Below are 18,951 nucleotides of genomic sequence, written 5' to 3'. Positions count from 1 at the left end.
CAAGAAGCACAAGCTGGAATCAAGATTGCTGGGAGAAATATCAATAACCTCAGATATGCAGATGACACCACCCTTATGGCAGAAAGTGAAGAGGAACTCAAAAGCCTCTTGATGAAAGTGAAAGTGGAGAGTGAAAAAGTTGGCTTAAAGCTCAACATTCAGAAAACGAAGATCATGGCATCCGGTCCCTTCACTTCATGGAAAATAGATGGGGAAACAGTGGAAAGAGTATCAGACTTTATTTTTCTGGGCTCCAAAATCACTGCAGATGGTGACTGCAGCCATGAAATTAAAAGACGCTTACTCCTTGGAAGGAAAGTTATGACCAACCTAGATAGCATATTCAAAAGCAGAGACATTACTTTGCCAACAAAGGTTCGTCTAGTCAAGGCTATGGTTTTTCCTGTGGTCATGTATGGATGTGAGAGTTGGACTGTGAAGAAGGCTGAGCACTGAAGAATTGATTATTTTGAACTGTGGTGTTGGAGAGTCCCTTGGACTGCAAGGAGATCCAACCAGTCCATTCTGAAAGAGATCAGCCCTGGGATTTCTTTGGAGGGAATGATGCTAAAGCTGAAACTCCAGTACTTTGGCCACCTCATGCGAAGAGTTGACTCATTGGAAAAGACTCTGATGCTGGAAGGGATTGGGGGCAGGAGGAGAAGGGGAAGACAGAGGATGAGATGCCTGGACGGCATCACTGACTCGATGGACGTGAGTCTGGGTGAACTCCGGGAGTTGGTGATGGACAGGGAGGCCTGGCGTGCTGTGATTCATGGGGTCGCAAAGAATCGGACATGACTGAGCGACTGATCTGATCTGATCTGATCTGATAGACAGACTTGAGTAGACCACAGTTTCTTGCCCTAAACTTTCAAACCAATTCTCAAATTCAAAGGCAGATACATGAAGAATGTATCACACATAATAATTAAAAGTCTGTATTCTCATCTCAAATAAGTCTTGAAGACTGGCCAGGATAAAGGATTTTATAACTTATAATACTTACTATTAGATTTGAAAGTGGTATGCTTAATGATTCTTTGAAGTCAACATCAGTAATTTGGAACATGTGGTTATTCATCAAATTTTTTTATTATATAGTTAAAGAGAAAGGATTTGCATAGCAGGATAAACAGTGGGTCATTTGAATTCTTTGTATAAACAAATCATTTTAAAGAATTTAAGGATGCATGTACTTTCTTATATGAATTCATTTACAGTTATTCAAGATTCATTCCTTATATCTTTCTTCAGTCCACCTACTACAAATTGGTATTAACTTCCTTTTCTTTGTTTTTAAATCTCAAACCATACTTGGACTAAATATTTTGTATCTTCAGGACTACATAATTAAGACTGTCTTCCATGCATCTCAGGCCAATACAAACTGTGGTCTATGAAACCCAACCTGATTAGAATCCTCTATTTTGACTCATAAGACTCCTTTTTCTGAGCTGACTTGGTTGGACTGACTAACTGGACTTGTCAAAATAATCTAAAAAGTACATATGGCCACACACTATCAACCCACTTGTTCAGCTAGAATATTTCTGAGAGTGATACCAAGATGATAGAGGCTTGGTTCATCTCACATAGAAGTCACCTCTCTGTCTCCCATTAAAGTTCTTCTGGCTTCAGGTCTTAAAAATGGAAAAAATAAGAGAATGATGGCTTAGAAAGTGATGTAGGGCTGTTTGCTTGGCTGTGGGTTTGCGTTATTTTGTGATTATTTTTAATGCCCTTCTAGAAAAGCCTACAACCTAGGGAAATTCAAGGCTAGAGATGGTAATTGCTAACTTCTGGGTCTCTTGTATGACCAATAATAGAAATACAATCTGTTACCGATGTTAATTCCTGAGGCCCCAGGAATTAACCCCAGGAAAAATGCCTTATCTGGGGAGACTTGGCCCAGAAACACCCCATAACTGTGGAAGATAAACAGCCAGTTCCTTTCGAAGTTTGTCCACAAATAAAGGCCTCAGAAGGCTGTTTTCTTCCACTGGCTTGTGGAAAGCGCCACACGCGCCCCATCTAAGTAGATGAACTTCGTTTATCTTCTGTTTTATTGCCTTAGTGCCTCTTGTAATTGACTGAGAGAGCGGTGACCTCCTCCTGTGCAGGAGAACTTACTCTTGGAGGTGATGTTTCTCCATCAGGGTGCCATGGGGGTAAATAACCAATCACGTGCACAGAAAGAAACTCCTACATTTAAGCTTTTGTAACTTAAAGTTGCATTCATTTTTGGCTATTGTGGTTGTTTTTAAGCAACATGTGTAACAAATATTTATTACACTTTTATCCTGTACATATGACATGAGGTGCTGAGGATTCAGGGATAAGTCTGGTTCTCAGGAAACTAAGACTCCAATGGACCATGCTGTTGGCTATTACGTGAGCTCAATGTCTACTCAAACCCATAGACTATCACCAGTTAAGCTTTTCCTATCCGGGATGTATTTTTTTTTAACTCAAATATGAAGCTTTATTTTCCAGTTAAACATCTGTAATTGGTTTTGTTTGTTCATTTGTTTACATAATAGCTTTTGTAAAACAACAATAATCGCATACCATAAAATTCACCCTTTTAAAGTATATAGTTCTCCCCCATTGCTTTTGGCTCCTAACTTGAACTTTCAGGATCATTGTGAATCTTGCTTCTTTCTTTAGTTTATCTCTCTCAGTATTCTGTCACCCACTGATTAATCTTATGGGTTTTATTCCAAGATGATGATACAGACATGAATGGAGATAGTTTCCAAGGACAGAACCTTGCATTATTCAATGCCTTTCTAGACAGCCTCTGATCAGTCATCTTTGGGGAAGGTACTCACCATCTCTCAACCCGTCTGTACAATCCTAATTTAGCCCACACTTCACCTTGTTAATCTTGACGATATGTAAAAGGGTAATCTCTGAAAAGTAACCCATTACTGAAGCATAATTGTACCATCCCTTTCAGTGATCTGAGTGCAGCAGACAGAACCCCATCTGCGTGCCCTGAGCTGTTTCGTGTGTGACACACAAGACCCTCTTCCCAAGGAGAGCTGAGTCACTGATGCTACCCCGTCTTCTCCAAGTAGAGATCGACTGTTTTTTCCCCTTTGCTCAAATGTAGCTTTGAAGTCCCTTTTTGTTACTGAATTTAAGCACTTTTTGGTTTTATGATCTTTCAGATATTTTACTTTTCTATTTCCCCATCTTTTAAATTATTTGCTTGAATAAAGGAAACCTTTCAACTTTTTTTCCAATGATAAGTCCATCCTCAGTTATGATGAGAAGATAGTAATATTTACTATTTAGGGTAGAGGATGAGATGGTTAGAAGCATCACTGACTCAATGGACATGAATTTGAGCAAACCCCAGGAGGTAGGGAAAAACAGAGGAGTCTAGCGTGCTACAGTTGAGGGTCACAGAGAGTTGGACACAACTGAGCAATTCAAAAGCAACAATGATAAAATGTGGAATCCTGTTGCTGGGAGGGGTTCTGTTTGTGTGTCTGTTCTCTGTTAGTAAACAGCACCTCAGCCATCGGAGTGCTCCCAGCTAGCTTCATGACAATTTCAGAATACCCTCATGGCCTCCATTGGCTCCAGAAAGATACCACAGCCACCCAGGTTTCCTGCTTTGAGCAGTTTATCTGATGATTTTTCCTCCCTGTCCCTTCCACATTTGAGTTAAAACTCCTCTTATCTAAATAATTTATACATTTCTTCCCAGATTTTTGCCTGTATTGTATTTCGAGCCAGAAACCCACGCCTTGTTTAATGTCAGCAGCTAGTGAATTGTTTGCTTCTTCCTGCCTCTTTTTCTTGGTATAGTTTTCTTTCCATGAGGGCAGCATCATTAAAGTAACACAGTGTCTGTAACAGCATGGATCCGGTCATATTCCCTCGCTCTTACACTAAGGAAATACATCTCGCAGCTGGAAAGGAATTCTTCCTGGGACCTCTTGGCAAACTGGTAACTGTCTTCTGGGGACTTTTCCTAAGCATTTAACAATATTTAGGCAGAAAGACAATAAATGCTAATGCTTTTATTTGATTAGGGATTTTTGAGGCACTCAGTGATGTGAGTACTGTAATGGTGCAGTGTGAATAGTCTCCCACTCTAATTTTCTCCCTTGGCTCAGTTCCTGAAATTCGAAGGGAGTTCCTTTCCTTATAATTTGTGTTAACAACCCCTTGTTCCTCCTGCTGTCTGGATCTTTCCTATCCACTGTAAATTGATTCCAGTGGGAGGGAAGGCAAGATAGTAAATCAGAAAGTCGATGCTCTCATTTCCCCTTTTGTTTTATTCAACTCTAATTACACTTTATTTTCCTATAGGAGCAGATTTTCAAAATTACGTCTTATGAATTTTAATATTTATACATGTAAACAATAGGGAAAAAAGACTTAACTGCTCTCCCCTTCATTTCACACCTACACTCTAATATTTGCCATAATGAGATAAAGATAAATCCTTTTCTCAAAAAGATGACTGTGATTACCAAATAACACCATTCATAAATTTTCCATTTTAGAAATGAGTAGGTGCATATTGCAGAGAAAGGAAAAATGAGTTTTTTTCCTATTCTTTTCTAAGACCAATGTGACCAGGTAAAGGCTTCTGGCAGCCTCCTGGTCCAAAACAAATGCCCTCCTTGCCTTTAAAGCCCCAGCAAGCCATAGCTCCCAGCAGAAATCATTATTTAAGCATCACTATTCTGACCTCTCTGGGCACATTCAATTAGTCAAAAGGTATTAGTATACTCCTTGTTATACCATGGCTTTGGGTGCTAGAAGAAGAATACTCAACATATTTTGAGCTCTTATTCATGTGCCAGGAAATGAGCAGAAATCTGGGTCTTTCAGGGTATTTTTTTTCTATCTACTCCTGTTGTTATTTCAGAGGGAAAAGGCAAGGATGGATCTTAGGATGGATCAGGTGTGAGGGAGATTTAATCTCTGTGTGAGCCCTAATTTCCAGAACAATAACACCACCTACTTCATCTGTTTGCTACAAGGATTGTGTAAGTTAATTCAGGTAAAGCTAAGCCAGGTCACAGCTCAGTAATGCAGAACTATTTTTAAAGTTAAGAAATCAAGGAAGACGAGTTTCTTCCACAGGTCAGCCACAATACTAGGCACTGAGAATACACATTGTTTTAGGGGAAAAAGTCATTGGTGATCTTCGTACAGTTTCAGTGAAGTAACAAGTAGAACCTTCAGTGTATCTGGGTGTGAAATGAATGGAAATTGAAGAACAGATAAGGAATCCCAGTGTATGTTCTCTAACGTGCTTAAGAGAGACAGATGGAGAGCTGCAAGGGGCTTGGAGTCAGGGAGGGAGTGACAGAGTTTCAGGTGGCAGAGCCTTGAACACATCTTGGTGGTCAGAGTAAGAAGGGAAGAGATGGGAAGAGAATGAAGAAATGAGAGGGTGCTCAGTAATCGGTAGGTCAAAGCTGTGAGCCGGTTGGAGACAGTGGTACCCAGAGCATCAGACAGAAGAGATGTTTCCTTCTCTGTGGTAACCAGGGGAAGGGAGAAATTAATTGACTGAATTAAACTATAGCTGTTGAGAGTAAGTGCTGAGAAGATACAGAGGCAGTTCTTCTTGGACTTGTTTCCCTAAGAAGTTGAGAGAGAATCATATGTTCAGAGTAGATAATACTAAGTATAGTGTAGGAGGTTTTGAGTATATGAAAGTTTTTGAATAGCAGTTATTAATTAAAAATAGTTGACCAAGAAAAGAAAGAAAGATGGCCTCGACAGAGGACCTTGCAGAAGTTGAGTGCTTTCTCTTTGTTTTTAGTCTCACTGTGGAAATAAATGAATGCCACCCAAATGAAAACAAGAGGGACTACTTATTTGTAGTCACTTGCAGAGTGGCCCAAAGGCAGGCTGAGGGGTAGGGAAACTTTATAGTGGGAAGTGGAAGACTTGAAATCACCCTGATTAGAGTCTGGGCCTGGAGAAGCTGCAGGCCAGGCTAGCTAGAAGTGGACCCCCTCCTATGTAATTGGTTAGAGGAGCATGTTTGATGTACTGATGCCATCTTGGGCCCGGACAGTTCCTCCTGTCCTTCCACTGACCCTACCTAGGACTGTGTGATAAATCATGTCTCTGTTGTCAAGGGCTTTGTAGTTAATAGATATTGTTTAACACCCACTAAGTCCAGGTGGCCTGTATGCTTTGTTAGTCTCCAGACAGTGACAAAAACCTTTGCTGATATATTGCCAGTACCCACAAGACTGGTGACCCATTCATAAATCTTGACCTAGAAATGCGCTTCCTGTTTCCAAGCACATACCCCTAGACCCTAACCATGAAACTGTCCCAATGAGTGCAGCTTCAAATGCTCCTGAACGTTGTCTGCCCAATCTTAGCCTCTAGGTCACCCTACAGTAAACTGATCCATCAATTATATGGAGCTTCCTGCCTCATTTTCTTGGTCTCAAGTTACCTTCTCAATGTGGTGAGCACTTCTCATTCCCCTCCATCCTCCAATATTTGGATTTCTTTGGCTGGTCTAAAAGTTGAAAACAGGGACAAAAACTAGGTAATTTGTCAGTTATTGATCAAGTCTTAGCTACTTGGGTTCAGTTGTTATGAAATTATTGTTTGGCTTCCTGGATTATTAATAGATACAGCAGTCTGACTCCCTGGGCTGGTTACTATAGATATGAGGTTGGTTTCTTGGGCAAGATTTTGCAGGTTGTAGAGTCTGTTTTACATGTGGTCTTTCCATTGTCTAACTGTATACTCAGTCTCTGACCACTTTATCATTCTGAGACTTAAAAGGTCCTTCTGCTTGGAATCTATTATCCCTTTGTGTGTGTGTTAGTTGCTCAGTCATGTCCGACTCTTTGTGACCCCATGGACTGTAGCCCACCGGGCTCCCCTGTTCATGGAATTTTCCAGGCAAGAGTACTGGAGTGGGTTGCCATTCCCTTCTCCAGGGGATCTTCCCAAACCAGGGATTGAACCTGGGTCTAGTGCATTGCAGGCAGATGCTTTACCATCTGAGAAGACAGAACTCAAGAGACAGAAGAGACCCGGAAAATAGTCCGTAATGGTATAAGCATAAGGAAATCTATAGGAATACATTTTATGAACTAATGGACATTCAAGCTGTACTATAAAGGAAAAGTTTTGTTTTGTTTTGTTTTAACCACATCATTTCCCGCCTTGCATAAGGTGAACCTAGGCTGTATGAGTGGAAGAGCTGGCCTGATGTCTCGGGACCTAAAGACTTAGGACCTCACCTAGCGAGACTGAAACTGAGATCCCAGGCAGAATGACGGCTGTCTCAGCTACCTGAGACTTGATTTCCAGTCCAGTGTTCTCATCTTCATTGATCTAAGAACTTCCCTTCATCAAGCATGTTGCAAATGTCTTCTTCAAATCTAGAATCAGTTCAAATAATGCAGGATATTAACCCAAACTCTCCATTAATGACTCCATGGAGCTGTATAAAACCATGATAAACCTATTGTGAAAACTTACTATTCATACTGGCTATTCGGGCTAATGAGAGTTTAAGGTGAATTTAAACGTACAGATCTATAACCATATCGCATGATAAATGTTATGATTAATGTTATATCAGAATATGCATACTTTCAAGATTACTGTTAAAGAAATTCCCTTGTTCCCTTAAGACATGTGAGGAGCAGTTTCTCTGATAGGAGAAACAAGCGTATATTACCACTGATTGATTATATAGTAAACCTTTACCTTGCCTCTCTTCACATAATGAATCTCTCTACTCCTTACTGCCTGATGGGAAAATTTAATGGGATGTTTCCTCCAGTAGTAAAACCACTGAGCCATAGAGAAAGTGCTTTTTACATCTAGTGAGGGAAATACCTTGATACCAGCTAGGAAGAGCCACGACTTCTACATAAATGTTGTGCTAAAATGAAAAGCTTAACAACGCTCAGTTTATCAGAAACACAGTTCTCCAAGTTTTGTCCGTGGATGTGTGGTATTTTATGACATGAACTCAAAGGATGGAAAGGGAAATTACGGGCACAGGGTTCTGGCCATGCTCCCCTCTGGTGCCTCTGGACTCACCTTTCAGGTGGCCGAGAAGCAATACTAAATAAGTTCTGGAACACCTGGGGTTGGCATGCTTCGGTCGTCATAACCATGTAAGGAAATGCTGAGTTCTAGGAAGAGAAGTCAGTAAAAGGCCCTCAGGATAATCAACACCAAAGGAGTGTGGGCTGGTCTGTGTCTTGGCTTTCAGGATGCATTACCTGATACCTAGACCCTGGGGCCTGAGTGGATGTTTGTAGAACAGACACCCAGTTCCTGGTCAACAGTCATTCTGGATCGGTACCAAAGTCATTCTCAGTCTTTATGTTGGTTGTTTTATTCAGATACCCATTTATTCATTCAATAAATATTCATTTATTCATTCAACAAATCTTTATAATGAGTCCACCTTAGACCCAGTACTCTGCTAACTGTGCAGTACAATGGAGAGCAAAACAAACCTGGTCTTTGCTGGGCTTCCAGGATTCTGAGTAGTGAGCGAACTTTAGAATTAATATTTTTAAGATAAGTACCTTTGTATAATATAAACAGTTAGGGATTCCTGGTTTTTACTGGAGTTTGTCAAATTGGCAGACTAACTTCTACAGATTGAGAACAGCTGTACACATAATTATAAAATAGCATTCCTCACCTCCTTTTCGTAAAGAATTTTGTTCATGGCACCAAGGCTTTACCTTTGCACATAACACTGTACCCTTAATCCCAGCCAGTAGCCCTGCCAGCATGTGCTGCAATGCAGTCTTGTGCTGTGGAGCACAGCAGGTCCATCACCACAACGAATAACGGATCAGGTAGCCCCCTTTCAAGCATTCTTATTAATGCCTGCTTAGTCCAGTGTTTCTTACCCTTGTAAAACTCATGACTCATTTTAATAAACATAAAAAGATCACTCTTAATGTCTGATTTTCACAATAAATTTTACACTTAACACAAGTGCAATTCTAAGATTTTTTTTCAAACTCTACATATAGTTCCCACTCTATCCCTAAGAATTAGTCTTTTGCATCATAAAGCATATGAATGTCTATGTAGATGACAGTAACTGGCCTTTGTCATATATTGTTTAAAAAATCACAGGTGTACAAAGAGATATTTTAGGTATCCTAAAATGGCAATCAAGTCAACCCAACAGAAATTTACCATACTCTTTTTTAAAAAGGGCTTTACAGGACAGTTTTTCCCCCATTGTAATTATATTATCTCTTTAACTCCAAATGTCATGAATTAGCCATATGGGAGAAACTTAGAAGACAGTATAGTATTTTTGTATTTCCTACACTGATCTCCTATTTCTGAGACTGTGTAAATCCCTTTGCACACTGGGTTTTGGCTAAATCAAAACAGAAAGTAGATCTTTTTATCTTAGTATTTTAGAAACCAGTAACATATATCACATACCAGGAGCATGGCTTTTGCAGTTTTTCACAAGTGTCATGTTTGAAGGTGGAACTACATGCAGTCAATTGCACTGTTAAAAATTTAATGCCTCTGCCTGAAGAATGTACCAGTGTATTAATTTAGTGGTGCATTACAACTCTGCATTTGAGGGTCATGAGCTTATATCACCAATCCTGGTAGGTGTCTTCTAATAAGGTTCAATATGATCAATATATGAGCCTTTTATTTTAAAGTAAAGATAGCTTTTTATTTAGATTTTACATATTTTTCCATGTTGTATAAAATCATTTATATGCGGATTCTTTACCAACTGAGCTGTCAGGGAAGCCCCATAACCTACCTTAACTAGTCCTAAATAAACACATCACCATAAGAGCCATACTAGACTAATTACTGCTTAAAAAAGCATTTTGCATTTGTGCAAAACTTTTAAAAATCTGTCCCTTTTTTATTTAAAATATTAGAGTAGCACAGAGAGAAAAAGATGTACCAAAATAGCAGCCGTAGTAAACAAAGTAACATTTATTTAGAACATTGAAGCACATTTAAGTCCTGAATCAAGAAGAGATCCATCACTCTTTCAGGCAAAATGCCCAGGAGGGTGCCAGGAAGAAAGTAAAATGGCGTCCATCAGAGACAGATATGTGTCCAGATGCCTGACTTCGTGCCTGGATCTAGAGGATGCTCATCCCTGGCCCCAGTTGAAAGTCTACACATTTCTTGTAAGATGTTTAGAAGGAAAGACAATCTGCCAAGATGGCTTCTTCATCCCTTGACAGGGAAACGGACTGAGTTAGGTTGTCTGTATCTCTGGGCTTATTTGGAAGAGTAAGACTTGTATGGAATGAGGGCCAGAAGAGACAGAGTTTATCAGTTCAGATTAATTCCTTTAGCAACTCGGAACCAGTCCACAGTCCTGCAATGCATTCTCTAGGAAATGCCCCTTTGATTCCAAAGAAAGGAAACTGCCATGTCTGTCAGTAAATAGAAAATGGGACATTCTAGCACTAACGGAATGTGACTGTGACACGGGAGGCTTGCTGGCCACGGCTCAGAAGAGAAGCTGCCCTAAAGCCAACATCAGAGACAAACAGTATTCTAGATCCATCAGGCAGCCACAGGGCCCAAGGGGAAGCCACTCTGTAGTCACTCCTTGGAAAAGCTCAACCATTAAGTGTAGAGAACAGAGACAGCACAATCATGTCTGTCATCTCTGCAGCAGGGAGGGGATCTCCCATAATCGGAGGACATCACAGGCATCTTAGTGAGCGTTTGTGAGTGAGGTCCACGGGAGCTCGGATCAGACACATTTTTTGAGATGATTGAGATGTTCTAGGAAGAATACGGGAAGAGGCAGTTACTGCCCCAGATTGCTTCTCAGGAAAAAAAAAAAAAGGTCTGATCAAGAGCAGAAAATTGAGAAGTCACAGTTGCACCCATCGAGAGGGTAGTTTGCGATGCTCCATCGACTACTGATGAAACGAAAGTGAGGAGCTTAGATCTGCTCGTCAGCAAAGCACAACCAGGCCCAGAGTCAGAGGGGCCTACTGGTGAGGCCTCTTACCAACTAGATGCCAGATGGCATCAGAGAAACCAGGGAAACCATGGATCTTTCTGTCAACCTAGATGCTAGCAGGGAATATATGGGATTATTTGTTTATTGCTTAATTACTAATATAGAAAAGATGTTCTCAGGCTGCTTCTATATTTATATATACACTTGCGGTTTAACAGTTTTTAAAAATAATTCAATTTGTTAGCAATGATTGTTTTTACTACATAGATTGTTGTAAATTTGGCTATATCACACCAAATAAATATCACTTCTTAACCCTTTGATATAACTTTAGCTTGTAAGAATTATATAACTCAGTTTTTGAGGAATGATTTTTTTAATATAACCAAAAGTCATCAGTCTCTATCCCCTTTTTACTAAAAATGTTATAATCATCTGATTTGGGTAAACCTGATGCCAGATGCAAAAGTAGGAAGTCAAGAAACACCTGGAGTAACAGGCAAATTTGGCCTTGAAATACGGAATGAAGCAGGGCAAAGACTAATAGAGTTTTGCCAAGAAAATGCACTGGTCAGAGGAAACACCCTCTTCCAACAGCATAAGAATGCTCAAACTACCACACAGTTGCACTCATCTCACATGCTAGTAAAGTAATGCTCAAAATTCTCCAAGCCAGGCTTCAGCAATACGTGAACTATGAACTTCCCGATGTTCAAGCTGGTTTTAGAAAAGGCAGAGGAACCAGAGATCAAATTGCCAACATCCGCTGGATCATAGGAAAAGCAAGAGAGTTCCAGAAAAATATCTACTTCTGCTTTACTGACTATGCCAAAGCCTTTGACTGTGTGGATCACAATAAACTGTGGAAAATTCTGAAAGAGATGGGAATACCAGACCTCCTGACCTGCCTCTTGAGAAATCTGTATGCAGGTCAAGAAGCAACAGTTAGAACTGGACACGGAACAACAGACTGGTTCCAAATAGGAATAGGAGTATGTCAAGGCTGTATATTGTCACCCTGCTTATTTAACTTATATGCAGAGTACATCATGAGAAACGCTGGAATTCAAGAAGCACAAGCTGGAATCAAGATTGCCAGGACAAATATCAATAACCTCAGATATGCAGATGACACCACCCTTATGGCAGAAAGTGAAGAGGAACTCAAAAGCCTCTTGATGAAAGTGAAAGTGGAGAGTGAAAAAGTTGGCTTAAAGCTCAACATTCAGAAAACGAAGATCATGGCATCCGGTCCCTTCACTTCATGGGAAATAGATGGAGAAACAGTGGAAACAGTATCAGACTTTATTTTGGGGGGCTCCAAAATCACTGCAGATGGTGACTGCAGCCATGAAATTAAAAGACGCTTACTCCTTGGAAGGAAAGTTACGACCAACCTAGATAGCATATTCAAAAGCAGAGACATTACTTTGCCAACAAAGGTCCATTTAGTCAAGGCTATGGTTTTTCCTGTGGTCATGTATGGATGTGAGAGTTGGACTGTGAAGAAGGCTGAGCACCGAAGAATTGATGCTTTTGAACTGTGGTGTTGGGAAGACTCTTGAGAGTCCCTAGGACTGCAAGGAGATCCAACCAGTCCATTCTGAAGGAGATCAGCCCTGGGATTTCTTTGGAGGGAATGATGCTGAAGCTGAAACTCTAGTACTTTGGCCACCTCATGCAAAGAGTTGACTCAATGGAAAAGACTCTGATGCTGGGAGGGATTGGGGGCCGGAGGAGAAGGGGACGACAGAGGATGAGATGGCTGGATGGCATCCCTGACTCGATGGACATGAGTTTGAGTGAACTCTGGGAGTTGGTAATGGACAGGGAGGCCTGGCGTGCTGCAATTCACGGGGTCACAAAGAGTTGGACACGACTGAGCGACTGAACTGAACTGATGCCAGATATTTTGAAACATTAATTTTCATTCTTATAGTTGAAAATACAGCCACTCATTACAAATTAATTTTTTTCCATTTTCTCTAATGATAGAAATCACTTTATTTAGAATTACAAATAAAAACCCTGGCACTAAAGCCTTTTTCTGTATCATGAAATAACTTTCCCATATTAAAAGTGAATGTAGATTAGCTGCATTTCAACTTAATTTGTACCTAATGCATTTCCTATAGATATAGCACAGTTCAGTTCAGTCACTCAGTTGTGTCCAACTCTTTGCGACCCCATGAATCACAGCTTAGCAACTAAACAACAACAGAGCCAGGTGGACAAAGCTCTGAGCCTATGATCCTAACTGGTCAAAGTGCGAGCAGCTTCATTTTTATCTGTGTTAAACCACTGAACTAGATCATAGACATGGGCCCTTCCAGATTAGAAATTCTGTGATAAAAGAAGTCAGCCCAAGTCATATACCTGATGAGGAGAAAAAGACATTTGAACATTTAACATGTGAGAATATACATGGCACTGTTCCACTCATACAGTAAGTGCTAACTAGAAAGTCTTAAATTTGAGCCTGGGATAATATAATATGCAACCTTTGTATGCAAATAGTTAATGCAAAGCAAGTACATCAAGAAAGGAGAGAAGTTCATGCTACCAGCAGGAAAGGATCCATGGTATGAATATTGAAAAGTGGATTGATTATTACAACTAGAGCGGGAGGGAATATATTACTTGTGCATTAAAGTAGCTTGCTTTTAAGAATAGCTAATATTTTCAGACTCATTAGAATATTCATATAGTAAGATGCCAGCTATTTCTAATATGAAATATTAACATTGTGTATCAGTGAGAGGAAATTTAAAATGGAAATAGGTCATGATGAAATTTATTAGAAGCAAGCCGTATACATTTGTACATTTATGGACAAAGAAGACATGTTTTATTACCCTTACTATAACAAATCATTTCTGTTAGTAATATAACATGTGACGTAAGTGTGGTTTTTCCTAAAAGACAGTGGGCAGACTCTCAGTAACTGAAATTCTGTTCTAAAAATAGCCACATAATCTAATGAACTCTGCTTTGATCGTAAACATGTATCTACTGTTTCTGTTTTGTCAATATTTTTCCACAAGGCAGTGAAAAGCCACTGTGACCATTGGGATTTTGTTTTCAAGAGTCTCACAAGAGGTTCAAGCTGAGAGATATCAGAAAGATCATCTCTTATTAGAGTTGATGTCGAAGGTACTGATGGCCCTGGTAGGAAGGCACAGGAGGTAGTGGGAGGCGGTCCCAGGGAACCACAGTGGACATGGAGTCTAGAGAGGGTGGGGCCGAAGAGGAAGCAGGGAGCCCAGCAGCAAGGGAGATGCTTTCCTGTGGGAAGCAGACATTTCATCAGCAAAGGGGCCCCAGGTGTGAGCGGTTGGTCTGGCAGAGTTATCCAGATTGAGCCAGAGTCTCAGAGAGATTTCCATGGCCCATCAGAACTTCCGTTTGCAAACTCAAGGACTCAGAGTCTTCGGATTAACTTAACTAAATGTTGCCAGCCACAGAAGGAAAATCAGCTTCTAATGGCAGCTGCCCTTCACTACTAAGATTTATCAGTGTATACATGCAGAGATTTTTCTAATTCTTAGGTGGTGAAAATAATAACAAGTTTTCTTTTCACATATTGGTGTGTGTATTGGGGGTGGGAGATGGGGATATGTGTAAATATGGACGCTATCATAGTTGTTTTTTAAAAAACAAAACAAAACAAAAAAAAACCACCCTCATTGTAACCTAATAGGGGTACCTTGTGTTCAGAATTTGTAAACCTTTCTTCAAAGTGGTCCTGTTCTTCCCTTTAAGGAGATGTTCCTTCTACACATGGGTTATTTTGAAAATCCATACCATTCTGTTTTTGGGTTTTTTTTTTTTTTTCACTTATTGTTAAATGTAACAAGAAAACTTGAATATATATGATGATGTGTATGCTCAGTAACTCAATGGTGTCCAACTCTTTGCAACCCCATGGACTGTAACCCACCAGGCTCCTCTACCAGGCCTTCGTCTCCATTCAGGTCACCTGGCTTTATTTGCATGGATACCCCTGAACTTGTCCTCTCCAGTGTCACAAGCCAAAACTTACCTTTGTCTTTATGATTTCTGCACTTTCACCACTTTCATCTACACCCAAGGTGACAGCTTTAATCTACCTCCTACCCATCACATATTGTCGCCAGTTGAAATCTATATGGTTATCAATAAGGTTAATAGGTCCCTTCACCAATTAGAACAACATATATCCTAGTTCTTACAGATGTCATTATGCATGAAGTATTAATAGACCGGGCATCCCAAGTGGCACAGTGGTGAAGAATCTGCCTGCCATCGCAGGAGACTCAAGAGACTCAGGTTTGATCCCTGGGTGGGGAAGATCCCCTGAAGTAGGAAATGACAACCCGTTGCAGTATTCTTGCCTGGCAAATCCCATGGACAGAAGAGCCTGGCAGGCTACAGTCCATGGGGTTGCAAAGAGTCAGATGCAGCTGAGTACAGAGCACATACATAGGCTGGTTTATAGACTGATTTAATCGAATCTTATTCAAATGAGTTACATCCTTCAAAGCAGTTTTTGGGGGCCGCCACTGTCTTTTTCCAAGCCCACACATGTCATTCTCCTCATCTTTTCCCTCACAGAATCCTGTAACAGTCCTCCCAATATGGTTATGCCTTTTTCTGAGCATGTTTATATGTTTTTTATTTGTCAGTCTGCTAAGGGTTATCTGATTTGACTGGTAAATCCTAAAACAGCATAGATTGTGTGGATGTCACCTGAGGTCTGAGATTGATGTTAAGTAATTATCCTTTCCTACCTCACATATTCTTTTCTTTCTTCACTTTTCTATGCCATTTCCATCTGTTTGATGGACTTACAGTAATCTCTGTTGACATTTGAAGGATAGAAGCAAATGCCACTTTAAAGCTGCCTCCACGCAGATGAAATGCTGATGATAACACAACAAATTTTCAATACTTTCATGGAGAAGTCAAAGCTCTTTATCAACATTAACCCCTTCATCTTCACAACAGCTGTGGTAGAGGTAACAGAGGACAGGTATTACTGGCATTTTGCATACAGATGCTGAACTGAGGTCACCTGAGGAAACTTTACAGTGGAAATTTCAACCCTGGTTTTTTTGGTACTTGAGGCCGTGAGCACAAGATGACTTGTCTAGTGTTCTACAGCTGGTCAGCAACAAATTGGGATGACCTTTGCCATATATAGCCAGCGTTCTCCCCCTTGTGTGAATGTTTTGGGGGCACACCAGCGTCCACAGGTGGCAGGGCGGGGCCCCAGGAGGCAAAGGAAAACAGAGCAAAGTACATCAGCTCAGAGCAGCCTTTGGACATACTAATGTCCCCCTCTTTGCTGCTGCTGCTGCTGCTAAGTCACTTCAGTCGTGTCCGACTCTATGCGACCCCATAGACGGCAGCCACCAGGCTCCCCCGTCCCTGGGATTCTCCAGGCAAGAACACTGGAGTGGGTTGCCATTTCCTTCTCCAATGCATGAAAGTGAAAAGTCAAAGTGAAGTCGCTCAGTCGTGTCCAACTCTATGCAACCCCATGGACTGCAGCCCACCAGGCTCCTCCGTCCATGGAATTTTCCAGGCAAGAGTACTGGAGTGGGGTACCATCGCCTTCTCCACCCCCTCTTTGCATGCACATTTAAATCTGATATGGACTCTTCACACTGAAAAATTTTGGTCCAGTTCTACACAGATCATTCATTTTGCCACCAATAATGAATGTAAACAGGTCACATTTTATGAATTTGGAGGGCCCTTTTTTATTTCATAAACCCAGAAAGTTTTTTTTTCCCCTAAAAATAGCTTTATTTGGCTCTTTAACTGCAACCTGGGGGCTGTAAGTAGAATTTAGTGCATTTAATGACCTAACACATTTTCTTTTTAACAAAGAGAAACGATAACTTTTGTTTATTTTGGAGAAACAGCATTTGAAAGTCCTAATGCTGGGAGGCATTTTTCTAACTGGCCTAATCAGCCTTGATTCCCCCAGGCAGCAGCGTTTCCTTGGTCTGTTTTTCGAACAGCAGGCTGTGGAGACAGGACACAGGAAATGTGGGAGATGGAAGAAAAATTGAACATCAGGAGCCTTCTAATGAAGGCTCTAATCCAAGGGCAAGGAGAATGTGTGACTTCCGAGAGATGAAGATAAATGCAGCCACTTTCAAATAGAATTATAATAGCCCTTCCTTAGTCATTTGAGTTCAAGGAAGGATTAGTTGTCAGGATAGAGAGGTGACCAGTGCTCACCTTGGGAGGAGTCTTACAGATGAGGATTTTGAGAGATAAGATCCTGAAAGAAAGGACTTATTATCAGAGCCCTGCATAACAATGAGTAGTAAGTCTCCTCTTATCACTGCCCAGGCGCTGAAAAGTTCTGGGATATAATTCAGGTTAATTTTCAGGTCCTCCTGCATCAATAAGTGTAAGTAAAGGTTGTCCTTGCTGAGCTTCAGTAGGTTGACAAAGGAAGGACTGCTTCCCACATAGCAGGTCTGCATCTCTCTTCCTTGCATGTGTGCTAATTTGCTTCAGTCATGTCCAACTCTTTGTGGCCCTGTGGATTGTAGCCCCCCAGGCTCCTCTGTCCATGGGATTCTCCAGGCAGGAATACTGGAGTGGGTTGCCATGCCCTCCTCCAGGGGATCTTTCTGACCCAGGATTCAAACCCGCCTTTCTTATGGTTCTTCCAAGAAGCTGTGATGCAGGTATCAAAGGCCAGCTGATTTCTTCCTCAATTTAGTATTCATTGTCTTCCATCCAGATTTATTTTAAAGCCCTTCAAATCAGTGAGCATCTGTCTCTTACTTTGATTCTTATAATGGTATCACTTCAGCTTTGGGGGAATCAGAGTGAACAAGATGAAAACCCTTTCCCTCCACAAGTTCTTAGGCAGTTTCCCAAATTTTTGTCTAAATTTTAATATTGAAATATTTCAAACCTAAAGAAAAAATTTAAAACAGCAAAATCTATACACTTTTTACCCATATTTACCAGCTATGTACATTCTCCTGTATTTCCATTTCTGTGTGTGTGTGTATTTTGCTTTCTGAACCAATTCAGACTATGCTGAATACGTGATATTTGATCCTTGAAATTCTTTAGCTTGTATCTCCTAAGAACAAGAATACTGTTCCTATGAAACAGTGCTATTACTATCTATTCCAAAAAAAAATACAGCATTGATAGAATAGTGTTCTGCAGTCTATACTCATATTCCTTAATTTTCCCTATAATGTACTATTTGTAACTTAAAAAACCTACTAAAAAACAGACAACCCATGCATTATGTCTAATTGTCATGTCAGTTTAGTCTCTTAAAAATCCAGAAAAATCTCTTTTCCGTCTTTCTCGATATGAGCTGCTAGCTTGTCAAGTGCTTCATAGTCAGCATTACTGACACTTTCCCCATGTTTATGTTCAGCTGAAGCCTTTTTGGCAGAAATTATTACAGTAAGTGATGCTGTTTTCACCCCAGCCTTGCATCAGTAGGCACGTAATGTCAGTGTGTCCTGCTACTGATGATGCTAAGCTTGATTGCTTGGTTAAGATGATGTTCACAGGACCTGCCTGCTACTTTTTTTTTTTTTTTTTCAATTAAAAGTACTAGGTGGAGTATTACTTGGAGACTGTAAATATCTTGGTCCCCAACATTTTACTCAGTGGTTTTAGCATCCAGTGACGGTCCTTACCTGAACCAGTTATTACATTGGAAGCTACAAAGTGATGCTTTGCTAATATTCTCCTTCTGTTGCTAACTCCTTTAGTAGTTGACAGTCTTCAGTAAAGAAGAGGTTTTCCTCTCTCCACGTGCCTTTGGAGATTCTTTTTATTACAGAATATATTATTTGTGTTACTCGCAGTATTCTTCTCTACCTCAGCAGTGTAGGAGTGTTCCCTTTGCTCCACTCCCTGTCTAGCATTTACTGATTGTAGCATTCTGATGCTCATTCTGACTAGTATGAGGTGATATCTCATTGTAATTTTGATTTGCATTTCACTAATAA

General features: G+C 40.5%; 1 protein-coding gene across 2 annotated transcripts in view; it reads left to right on the top strand.

Moving 5' to 3' along the window:
- The window catches only part of TPK1 (thiamin pyrophosphokinase 1), a 393,770-nt gene that overhangs the window by 355,915 nt on the left and 18,904 nt on the right, over window positions 1-18,951 (top strand). Inside the window, exon 9 of one of the 2 annotated variants that reach the window (XM_070369075.1) lies at window positions 2,963-3,168. The exons of the other annotated variant lie outside the window; for it this stretch is intronic. Coding sequence (XP_070225176.1) covers window positions 2,963-2,970 — 8 coding nt within the window. The 3' untranslated portion in view covers window positions 2,971-3,168. Of the gene's footprint in view, window positions 1-2,962; window positions 3,169-18,951 lie in introns of those variants that run through there. 2 annotated transcript variants of the gene reach the window in all.

This window comes from Bos mutus, chromosome 4 (assembly GCF_027580195.1).
Source record: "Bos mutus isolate GX-2022 chromosome 4, NWIPB_WYAK_1.1, whole genome shotgun sequence".
Lineage (NCBI taxonomy): Eukaryota > Metazoa > Chordata > Mammalia > Artiodactyla > Bovidae > Bos > Bos mutus.
Note: the sequence above shows the minus strand (reverse complement) of the source record. Positions and strands in the feature narration are given on the sequence as shown.